At 29.2% G+C, this 12589-nt stretch overlaps 1 protein-coding gene across 1 annotated transcript; it reads left to right on the forward strand.

Annotated features, from left to right (window-relative positions):
* The first annotated feature begins 6655 nt into the window (after nucleotides 1-6655).
* LOC111297529 (putative receptor-like protein kinase At3g47110) lies at nucleotides 6656-10466 on the forward strand. The gene is made up of 3 exons (XM_089741615.1): nucleotides 6656-9395; nucleotides 9639-10028; nucleotides 10216-10466. The coding sequence occupies exons 1-3, from the start codon at nucleotides 6671-6673 to the stop codon at nucleotides 10221-10223; spliced, it is 3123 nt and encodes a 1040-aa protein (XP_089597741.1). The 5' UTR covers nucleotides 6656-6670; the 3' UTR covers nucleotides 10224-10466.
* The last annotated feature ends 2123 nt before the right edge of the window (nucleotides 10467-12589 follow it).

Raw genomic sequence — 12589 nt, forward strand, 5'->3', positions numbered from 1 at the left:
TCAAAATGATTAAAATTAATAGCACGAATGTTCACGTCTGATAATTACTTTCTTTGAATTTTCCTACTTAAGTCGAATTATAGTGTTTGTCCTTAAGAAAGTTGATTAAGTCGACTAGAATTATGAAAGTGTAATTATCGTTTTATACTTCTACAAAGTTGAATTATAGTGTTTGTCCTTAAGGAAGTTGATTGAGTCAACTAGAATTATAAAAGTGTAATGATCGTTTTATATTTCTATTATACCAGTTGAATTTTTTAAAATTTATTATTTAATTGAATTCAAGATATTACTTTAAAGAATATTTACATGAACAAAAAAAAATTCATATTACTTTAAATTTTACCTTAAGATAATAAAATCGTATTATTTGTGATATTGAGACATGACATTAGGAATTAAAATATTAGTACTACCACTACAATGATCAAGAATTAGTATTAATATATGTTTATAAATATATTTTGTATTCCAATGATTGTGATATATTTGTAAATAAACCCTAAACTCTATATAAGATGAAAAGAACAAACCAAAAAAATGAAAGTGAAAAAAATCATAGTAAGTATGGCTCAGTTATGCTCAACCCCAAGTAGAGGCTTCCAACTAAAGGAGGGGCCGGCAGCAGATTCTAGCAACTTGACTTTCAAAGTCAGAAAATTTTAACCAATCGTCGGCAGATACTAGAGGACAAAATTAGAGTTACAAAACTTCTCATAAATTGCACTCTAGTTCTTGTTGAAGAACCAAGCACTCTCAAATACAAGCCAATCTCATCAATTAACAAATTGATTCGGGTTGATGGAGCTATCGATCAAGCATTTCAAAGTGTCCAGCTCTTTTTTCTTTGTTTACGTTGAATAAAGGAGAAGAAAATAAAAAAAAATTATCAACAACTTTTGTCAATAGTTTTCTTTGACAAAAAAAAAAAAAAAAAGACAAAAACTTGAATAAGCCCTTGAGAAAAAGAAGAGAGGAAGAGGAAGGGCAAATTAATGATTAAGGTAATATTTTACTTAAAACTCTTAGGATTTTCATGTTTTATGCAATTTTCTACAAACCCTAACTTATATTTTTATATCTTTTCAACTTTAAAAAAAATATTCAATGACTTTTCAATGACAATCCGGTGAAATTGTGGGTACCAATGGAAAGGTCTCTTCAAGACCTTTCTAATGGTATGTATGGCATTTCATTTAATTAAGTAATTTAGGAGAATTTAGTATTTCAAGTTTTTGATTTTTTAATTTATGATAATTACTTATATCTAATTTTGAACCATTGGAACTCCTTACTTTGGCGGTTGATTTGGTCGAGCTTTAGGTGTTTTTTATAATAAAAAATGTGAAACTTCTAGTGATATAATTGATTTGTTCAGATGATTTATAGGCTAATAGAATCGAAGCCCCAAAGTAGGCTTTATGAATCTGAAACCCAAAAAAATCTGAACTGTTTGTGATAATTTGTTAAGTTTTGGTCTTCGAAACTTAGGCTTCTAGAAATTATTTTGCCAAAACAAAGTTCTAGGTTATAGTATTACATCCATACTTTAAATTCGTGCTTTCTTTTGTCATTAGGAATTGTAGGATGTTCAAGTTTTTGTAGCTAAATTTAAGCCAAATGATCATAGAATGTGAAAATTTCAAATTAAAAAATTATCATTTTTAATTATTTTAAAAATATTTCTAGCAAATATTTGATATATTTAGTTATAAATTACTTGAATTTTAGTTATATTATTTTTAATGAATTTTTACTTATTTTAATATATTTTTACTTTGTTAATTTCATGTTATTAGTATTATTAAGGGGTTATTAAATTATATTCAAATTTACAAAAAATTATTACTATTAAATGTTAAATATTAATTATTTGTAAAAATTTATATTGCTGCTGATTTTTTATGTTTTAATCTTTAATTTCATATTTATAATCAATTCTAGGCATTTTGCTATATTAAAAGAAAAGTTGTTTTATATGCTAAAAGAAAATATTTTCCAATAGTTTTGAATTATCAAAAAGATGGTCACACAACGTAATTTGCTTAGAATGACCAACAAAAGGTTTGCCTTATTAAATTTATATTTTTGGGTTAAATTCTTATTTTTGAATATTTCTTGAATTATTAGGATATTAAGAGAATTAGTGATTTACTGCTTATATTTTAGTTTAGCGTATGAGATAAGTGACTTAGTATCCATTCGGTTTTTATATCCCTAAAAATCAGCCTTAATATATTTAGAGTTGAAATATACAATATATATTTTTTGTCCATTTGTTTTGTAAATTAGGTTGAGCATACAAAATGTATATGATTTCTTTGTTATGAGTTTAGAATATAATTTGATATATGATTTTTGAATATGATTTCATAATAATATATTTATATATCCATCATTTGTTGGAATATAAAATTTTGCTTTGGAATGATTATGGAATTTATTTTGTATGGATTATGTTTTGAGAAAATTTATAAATATTGAATTTGTATATGTTGGGTAATCTGAAAATATACCCGTCTTATAACCATGCAGTGTTGTTACATCCTAAATCTTCGGGTTTTGGACTTGACATAAATTGACCTCTTATTTTCATAAAATATATTTTATAAAAAATAATATTTTTATTTTATTTTTTATGTGTGAAGCCCACTTAATATCAAGTTTTAAAAACAATGATGAATACATAAATATAATTAAATAAATAATAAAATATATTTTATATATAATGGTTTAAGGTAAAGCGTCATAAGCACGCATTTGATCCATCCCCAATTTTTATAAAAAATATCGATTCGAATTGATTCAATATCAATTTTTTTACAATAACACCAATACAAAAATCTAAAAAATTATTAAAAATAAAGAAAACAAAAATGGAAAAAAGAAAAAAGGAGATGAGAGAGCGTCACATGACTCTCTTCATAGAGTTAAACTTTTGATCAAAATGATTAAAATTAATAGCACGAATGTTCACGTCTGATAATTACTTTCTTTGAATTTTCCTACTTAAGTTGAATTATAGTGTTTGTCCTTAAGAAAGTTGATTAAGTCGACTAGAGTTATGAAAGTGTAATTATCGTTTTATACTTCTACAAAGTTGAATTATAGTGTTTGTCCTTAAGGAAGTTGATTGAGTCAACTAGAATTATAAAAGTGTAATGATCATTTTATATTTCTATTATACCAGTTGAATTTTTTAAAATTTATTATTTAATTGAATTCAAGATATTACTTTAAAGAATATTTACATGAACAAAAAAAATATTCATATTACTTTAAATTTTACCTTAAGATAATAAAATCGTATTATTTGTGATATTGAGACATGACATTAGGAATTAAAATATTAGTACTACCACTACAATGATCAAGAATTAGTATTAATATATGTTTATAAATATATTTTGTATTCCAATGATTGTGATATATTTGTAAACAAACCCTAAACTCTATATAAGATGAAAAGAACAAACCAAAAAAATGAAAGTGAAAAAAATCATAGTAAGTATGGCTCAGTTATGCTCAACCCCAAGTAGAGGCTTCCAACTAAAGGAGGGGCCGGCAGCAGATTCTAGCAACTTGACTTTCAAAGTCAGAAAATTTTAACCAATCGTCGGCAGATACTAGAGGACAAAATTAGAGTTACAAAACTTCTCATAAATTGCACTCTAGTTCTTGTTGAAGAACCAAGCACTCTCAAATACAAGCCAATCTCATCAATTAACAAATTGATTCGGGTTGATGGAGCTATCGATCAAGCATTTCAAAGTGTCTAGCTCTTTTTTCTTTGTTTACGTTGAATAAAGGAGAAGAAAATAAAAAAAAATTATCAACAATTTTTGTCAATAGTTTTCTTTGACAAAAAAAAAAGACAAAAACTTGAATGAGCCCTTGAGAAAAAGAAGAGAGGAAGAGGAAGGGCAAATTAGTGATTAAGGTAATATTTTACTTAAAACTCTTAGGATTTTCATGTTTTATACAATTTTCTACAAACCCTAACCTATATTTTTATATCTTTTCAACTTTAAAAAAAATATTCAATGACTTTTCAATGACAATCCAGTGAAATTGTGGGTACCAATGGAAAGGTCTCTTCAAGACCTTTCTAATGGTATGTATGGCATTTCATTTAATTAAGTAATTTAGGAGAATTTAGTATTTCAAGTTTTTGATTTTTTAATTTATGATAATTACTTATATCTAATTTTGAACCATTGGAACTCCTTACTTTGGCGGTTGATTTGGTCGAACTTTAGGTGTTTTTTATAATAAAAAATGTGAAACTTCTAGTGATATAATTGGTTTGTTCAGATGATTTATAGGCTAACAGAATCGAAGCTCTAAAGTTGGCTTTATGAATTTGAAACCCAGAAAATCTGAACTGTTTGTGATAATTTGTTAAGTTTTGATCTTCGAAACTTAGGCTTCTAGAAATTATTTTGCCAAAACAAAGTTCTAGGTTATAGTATTACATCCATACTTTAAATTCGTGCTTTTTTTTTGTCATTAGGAATTGTAGGATGTTCAAGTTTTTGTAGCTAAATTTAAGCCAAATGATCATAAAATGTGAAAATTTCAAATTAAAAAATTATCATTTTTAATTATTTTAAAAATATTTCTAGCAAATATTTGATATATTTAGTTATAAATTACTTGAATTTTAGTTATATTATTTTTAATGAATTTTTACTTATTTTAATATATTTTTACTTTGTTAATTTCATGTTATTAGTATTATTAGGGGACTATTAAATTATATTCAAATTTACAAAAAAATATTACTATTAAATGTTAAAAATTTATATTGCTACTGATTTTTTATGTTTTAATCTTTAATTTCATATTTATAATCAATTCTAGGCATTTTGCTATATTAAAAGAAAAGTTGTTTTTTATGCTTAAAGAAAATATTTTCCAATAGTTTTGAATTGTCAAAAAGATGGTCACACAACTTAATTTGCTTAGAATGACCAACAAAAGGTTTGCCTCATTAAATTTATATTTTTGGGTTAAATTCTTATTTTTGAATATTTCTTGAATTATTAGGATATTGAGAGAATTGAGTTATTTACTGCTTATATTTTAGTTTAGCGTATTAGATAAGTGACTTAGTATCCCTTCGGTTTTTATATCCCTAAAATTCAGCCTTAATATATTTAGAGTTAAAATATACAATATATATTTTTTGTCCATTTGTTTTGTAAATTAGGTTGAGCATACAAAATGTATATGATTTTTTTGTTATGAGTTTAGAGTATAATTTGATATTATTTTGATTTTCGAATATGATTTCATAATAATATATTTATATATCCATCATTTGTTGGAATATAAAATTTTGCTTTGGAATGATTATGGAATTTATTTTGTATGGATTATGTTTTGAGAAAATTTATAAATATTGAATTTGTATATATTGGGTAATCTGAAAATATACCCATCTTATAACCATGCAGTGTTGTTACATCCTAAATCTTCAGGTTTTGGACTTGACATAAATTGACCTCTTATTTTCATAAAATATATTTTATAAAAAATAATATTTTTATTTTATTTTTTATGTGTGAAGCCCACTTAATATCAAGTTTTAAAAACAATGATGAATATATATATATATATAAAATTAAATAAGTAATAAAATATATTTTATATATAATGGTTTAAGGTAAAGCGTCATAAGCACGCATTTGATCCATCCCCAATTTTTATAGAAAAAATCGATTCGAATTGATTCAATATCAATTTTTTTACAATAACACCAATACAAAAATCTAAAAAATTATTAAAAATAAAGAAAACAAAAATGGAAAAAAGAAAAAAGGAGATGAGAGAGCATCACATGACTCTCTTCATAGAGTTAAACTTTTGATCAAAATGATTAAAATTAATAGCATGAATGTTCACGTCTGATAATTACTTTCTTTGAATTTTCCTACTTAAGTTGAATTATAGTGTTTGTCCTTAAGAAAGTTGATTAAGTCGACTAGAATTATGAAAGTGTAATTATCGTTTTATACTTCTACAAAGTTGAATTATAGTGTTTGTCCTTAAGGAAGTTGATTGAGTCAACTAGAATTATAAAAGTGTAATGATCGTTTTATATTTCTATTATACCAGTTGAATTTTTTAAAATTTATTATTTAATTGAATTCAAGATATTACTTTAAAGAATATTTACATGAACAAAAAAAATATTCATATTACTTTAAATTTTACCTTAAGATAATAAAATCGTATTATTTGTGATATTGAGACATGACATTAGGAATTAAAATATTAGTACTACCACTACAATGATCAAGAATTAGTATTAATATATGTTTATAAATATATTTTGTATTCCAATGATTGTGATATATTTGTAAACAAACCCTAAACTCTATATAAGATGAAAAGAACAAACCAAAAAAATGAAAGTGAAAAAAATCATAGTAAGTATGGCTCAGTTATGCTCAACCCCAAGTAGAGGCTTCCAACTAAAGGAGGGGCCGGCAGCAGATTCTAGCAACTTGACTTTCAAAGTCAGAAAATGCCAATCGTCGGCAGATACTAGAGGACAAAATTAGAGTTACAAAACTTCTCATAAATTGCACTCTAGTTCTTGTTGAAGAACCAAGCACTCTCAAATACAAGCCAATCTCATCAATTAACAAATTGATTCGGGTTGATGGAGCTATCGATCAAGCATTTCAAGGTGTCCAGCTCTTTTTTCTTTGTTTACGTTGAAGTTATAATTCTTCTCTCTTGCTTCAACCTGCAGGGTCTTAATTTGCTCGGTTTAGCAACCTCTATAGTTGGTGGAAATGACACAGATCAGCAAGCTTTACTCGAGTTCAAAGCCAAGATAACTGGTGATCAGCTGAGGATTATGCATTCCTGGAATAGTTCCAACCACTTCTGCCAATGGTATGGTGTTACATGCGGTCGCAAACATCAGAGAGTAATCAAGCTGGAATTGCAATCCCAGAAACTAGCGGGGTCTGTATCGCCATACATTGGAAATTTGAGTTTTCTCAGGGTGTTGAATCTTGGAGGCAACAGCTTCAACAACGAAATTCCTCGAGAAATTGGACGTTTAAGAAGATTGGAAATATTAGAATTGTCCAATAACTCCATCAATGGTGAAATTCCTTCCAATTTATCTGGTTGTTCTAAGCTAACATTTGTTCATATGAGAGGCAACCAGCTAACCGGAGAAATACCGGGTTTGCTTGGTCTCTTGTCAAAACTAAAATTTTTAAGTTTTCCCAACAACAGTTTAACAGGGAGTATCCCACCTTCCCTGGGGAACTTATCGTCTCTGGAGACACTTGCTTTGGCTACGAATGGACTAAATGGGGTTATACCTCAATCTCTTGGGCAACTGACAAATCTTTCATTTTTTTCTATAGCAGTAAATTCAATTTCTGGAATTGTTCCTGTCTCAATTTTCAATCTGTCTAAGATTACAGATTTTGATATTGGCGAAAACAAGATTCAAGGTACTCTTCCTTCTGACTTAGGAATCACTATGCCATATATTAAATTCTTTTCGGTCGGGCATAACCAAATCACTGGACAATTTCCTGTTTCAATATCCAATGCCTCAAATCTCGTGATTCTTGAAGTTTCATCAAATCAACTTAATGGAAACTTGCCTTCATTTGAAAAGCTGGATAAACTATCTATATTTGTCATAGGCTATAATTATTTTGGAAATGGAGGAGCAAGTGACTTGAACTTTCTTTGTTCTTTAACCAATACTACAAAACTAGAATATCTAGAGATAAGCCAAAATAATTTTGGAGGGGTATTACCTGAGTGCATTAGTAATTTGTCTATCACTATTTGGTCCTTAGTAATACAAGATAACAAAATATGGGGAAGAATACCATCTGGGATTGGAAATCTCATTAACTTGGAGTTGCTAGATGTATCGCGTAATCTGCTATCAGGTTCCATTCCGCCTGCTATTGGGAGGCTTCAGAAGCTAAAGATATTTTATGCTAATAGAAATTATTTTCTCTCTGCGGCTATTCCCTCTTCTATTGGAAATTTGACAATGTTAATCCAACTTTCTCTAAATTATAACAATCTTCAAGGCAACATTCCTTCAAGTCTTGGTAAGTGCGAAAATTTGGAGGGGTTGGGTCTTTCTCATAACAATCTTACTGGATCAATACCCCCCGAAGTAATTGGACTCTCATCCTTGTCCATTTTTATAGACTTATCATCCAACTATTTAACTGGTGTGCTTCCTGTTGAAGTAGGAAATCTGAAAAATCTAGGTGGTTTGTTTGTTTCTCAAAACAGGTTATCTGGTTTGATTCCAAACAATCTTGCTAGCTGTGTAAGATTGGAGAAGCTGTTCTTAGCTGGCAATTTGTTTGAAGGGCCCATTCCTTCATCTTTGGGTTCATTGAGAGGTCTTATGGAATTAGATTTATCTAACAATAATCTTTCCGGTGAAGTGCCAAAATTTCTTGCAAGCTTTGGGTCATTACAGTATTTAAATCTATCTTTCAATGATTTTGAGGGTATGATACCAATTGAAGGAGTCTTTAAGAATGCAACTGCCACATTCGTTGGGGGAAATAGTAGACTTTGTGGAGGCATTCCCGAGTTACACTTGTCCAGATGCAACTCGAAAGCATCCATCAAAAGATCAAACACTTCTCTCAAATTAAAAATTGTAATTGTTTTTGTGATCTTAGGAGTGACTTTGATATTCTCATTTCTCCTCATTTGGTCGTTTAGAAAGAAGAAAGAGAAGCCAACAACAACTTGTGCAGAAAATTCACTTTTACAGTTATCATACCAAAGCATCCTAAGGGCTACTGATGGATTCTCTTTGCAAAATTTGGTTGGTTCGGGTAGCTTCGGTTCTGTATACAAAGGAATTCTAGAAGAGAAAGGAGTAGTTATTGCCGTTAAGGTGCTTAATCTTCTTACTCATGGAGCTTCCAGGAGTTTCTTAGCTGAATGTGAGGCCTTGAGGAACATTAGACATCGGAATCTTGTCAAGGTATTAACAGCAATTTCAGGTGCCGATTATCAAGGCAATTATTTTAAAGCATTGGTTTATGAGTTCATGGCAAACGGAAGTTTGGAGGATTGGCTGTATCCATCTGTTGGCATGATTGAACAGGAGATGATCAGAAACCTGAATTTCTTCCAAAGAGTAAATGTGGCTGTAGATGTTGCGCATGCACTGGAGTATCTGCACCATCATTGCGATGCACCAATTATTCATTGTGACCTCAAGCCAAGCAATATTCTACTTGATGAGGAAATGGTTGGCCATATAAGTGACTTCGGCTTAGCAAAAATCCTTTCTGCTGACAGGCTTAACAATTCTACTAGTCAGTCAACCTCCGTCGGATTAAGAGGAACTATTGGTTACGCTCCACCAGGTAAGTACATTTTATTCATTTCTCCCATTTTAATACTTTTCTCTTAGAACAACATAATTCAAAGGCAAAACATAATGCGGAAGTAGTTTTTGGTTAAACAAAAATGACTACATTACTTCAAATTAGAATGTAATTTTGCATGTTTAAAGCTTGGATGTCAGAGGCTATATCTTTATATTTTTCAAGGTATCTCTTCTGCAATTATTACTATAATTTATATAATTTGTGATGAATTTATTGTAGAATATGGGATGGGAAGTGAGTTGTCAACAAAAGGTGATGTTTATAGCTATGGCATCCTCGTGCTTGAGATGTTTACGGGGAAAAGGCCGACTAATGAAATGTTCAAAGAAGGTTTCAACCTTCACAACTTTGTTGTGGCAGCTTTGCCAGGACGAGTGATTGAGATTATAGATCCCATTCTTCTTGAAGAGCGAGTCAAACAAGGAAATGACAGGCATTTTCAATTCTTGAATTCAATATTTGAAATAGGAGTCACTTGTTCTGCCGAATCCCCAAGTGAGCGGATGGACATGAGTGATGTTGTTACCAAGCTTTGTTCCATTAGAGACAAGCTTCATCCAACTCGATTACATCGTGAGGGCCAAACTTTATATGCTGCTCAATCAGCAGGTAAACAATTTGCATTATTCTTAACAAAATACTCAAACCATTCCATGACTTAAGGCACATTTCTACTACTGTTCAGATAAATACCGTGTTCAAATGATTTGAGCAAGTAAATTGTTTGTTGGTTACATTCTATAGAAGTAAATATGATGGTTTAATTTCATGATTTCTTTGTTTTCATATGCTTCAGGTATCTGAGGAGCCATATCAATGGACTTGAGAGGCTTAAGTGCGGCAAAGTACTGCCAGTCCTTTATTTCACATTGTATCTGGTATTTGCAGAAGTAAAACTTTTCCAACAAGCACTCGAGATGGAGAAGAGAAAAATGAAGAGCGAGTTTGTCCACCTATTATTGGTGTATGTAATTTGTATGAATTTCCTTTTCTTGTGGATTATCATCAAATCAGAGTTCAGAATAATGCAAATAAATTGTTCTGCTACACCTTTTTCGGCTAGTTAATATAATTTTTTATTTTTTATTTAAAAAAAAAGACAATTAAATCAATCCATTTAGTTGAAAAAATAAGCTAAGTAAGATTTCCCCTTGATAAACTAGTTAGATAAAGTGACACCAATATAAATACTACTTAGCTCACAAATATTAATACTAGAAATTCAGCATTGTCTATGCGCATGTTGAGATAGAACCATAACTGTTTCCTTGTTCTGAATATCACCACTGCATCAATGTTTAATTCTTCATACCACCATTACCTTTTTCCTTTCATTCTTTCGTGTCGTAAATTATTGGACAGATCAATGAAAAAAGCTTCATAGGGAATTTCCATAAGACGAAAATTTTAATGTAGAAAGATATAGGACAATCTCGTGCAATAAATCATGTCTCAGAGAACACACTTGCGGAAAACTAAAGGCATAATTGAAGGCACGAGTAAAGATGATGAAAAGCATATAACCAGCTCAAAGCCTCAAAGTTTAAGTAAAGATGATGCAAAGCATAATATCACTATTTCTGCATACAACTTTAGCACCTAGCAAGTCAAGCATAATTAGAAACCAGAATCAGTAAAACAACGTTCTTTCTTTGTTTTGATTCGGATAAGTAACAAATTGGTAAAAGCATTAGCATATGGCTTGAAGTGAATAACACCTTCTCCCTTTCTCTATTATTGGCTTTGTTGTTTTCAGAGGTGACCTCCCTCTTTCTATAAAACTCAACTTTGTATTGATCTTGTACGGACACGTCAAAGATTTAATTTTTAAAGAAATAAAAATAGCCATGGAAGTTGGAAGTCTGAAGTTTCTGTCTGAAAGAAAGCTAAAATGAAAGGCGAAAAGATAACTCTTTATTTGGGCTTGATTTTTTGGGCCTTTATTTAGGTTTCAATTCATAAGTTAGAGATCCATAAAACTGTAATAAGTATATATCTGATTTTGTTGGTTTAATTATTTATAAAAAAATTTTGTACTCAATATTTCCTTTCTAATAATTATCTTATATCCAATTTTTTTTATAGGAGGTCGTAGCTAGCTTAAGATAGGTGAAAAAAATTATAAATAACATAAAAATAAAGGAAAGAATTGAGATTTGAATTTAAGAAGTAATTAACTTTTTCATATAGATGTTTTACTTCATTGCATATTGTCATTATTTAATGGGTTAATTTTATGAATGACTTTTTAATTTTAATGAAATGTTTAATGTGATGTATGAATTTTAAAAATTTTAATGTGATATTTAAATTATGAATCTGCTAATTAATATAATACTTAAGAAGTTATTTGTTCATCACATCTTATCATTTAAAATAAAGTACATATTAATTAATAAATTTACAGTTCATATATTGAAATAAAAAATTTTAAATTTTAATTAATACATTAACTGTTTCACTATAGTTTAGAATACTTCATGTCATTAACTTTTAATTAATGCAAACAAGAACGAATTTCTTTGATGTATGAACTCAAACTAACTAATTTCTATGAATATGGATTCAATTTAGAGTTTAGTTATTAAGATTATGACCTTCTGGCTTGAATTCAAAGCAAGACATTGTGAGATATAACTTAAAAGAGATTACAAGGTCCATTGATCACCATTGTTTTTTTTTTTTTTTTTAATGAGAATCTCCACCAACCATTAGAACATTGATATTGACACAAGTTGAATGGAATGAAGGTCTTTCAATAAATTTTCAAAGTAAACTGAACATACCACCTATATTGTAGCCTACAAGTGATGTGATCGAAAATTTTAGCTTCTGATCAGTAACTTGTCCAACTAACGAAGAGGCATTCAAGCTCCAATCTAAACAATTAAACTCCAAAACATGTGTGGGGCATTGATTTCAGAATAAAGAATCAGACATCTTCTATTTTATTGGTTTATATTTTCAACTTTCATTTCCATTTTTCTTACCATCAACATCAAATGCTCTTATTATTTGACCCAAAAAACAAAAAATATATACGCATTCTTATCTCTGATGAATGATATTCCATCATTAGATATGGATATGGGGATTTTTTTTCCCTATATTTTGCAGTGAAAGTCAGGGCAGGATCAGAAATATCTGAAACTTGGGACAACAGAATATGT

Source organism: Durio zibethinus, chromosome 12, assembly GCF_047325235.1.
Source record: "Durio zibethinus cultivar Kanyao isolate XHJ-2024 chromosome 12, ASM4732523v1, whole genome shotgun sequence".
In the NCBI taxonomy this organism is placed as follows: Eukaryota; Viridiplantae; Streptophyta; class Magnoliopsida; order Malvales; family Malvaceae; genus Durio; species Durio zibethinus.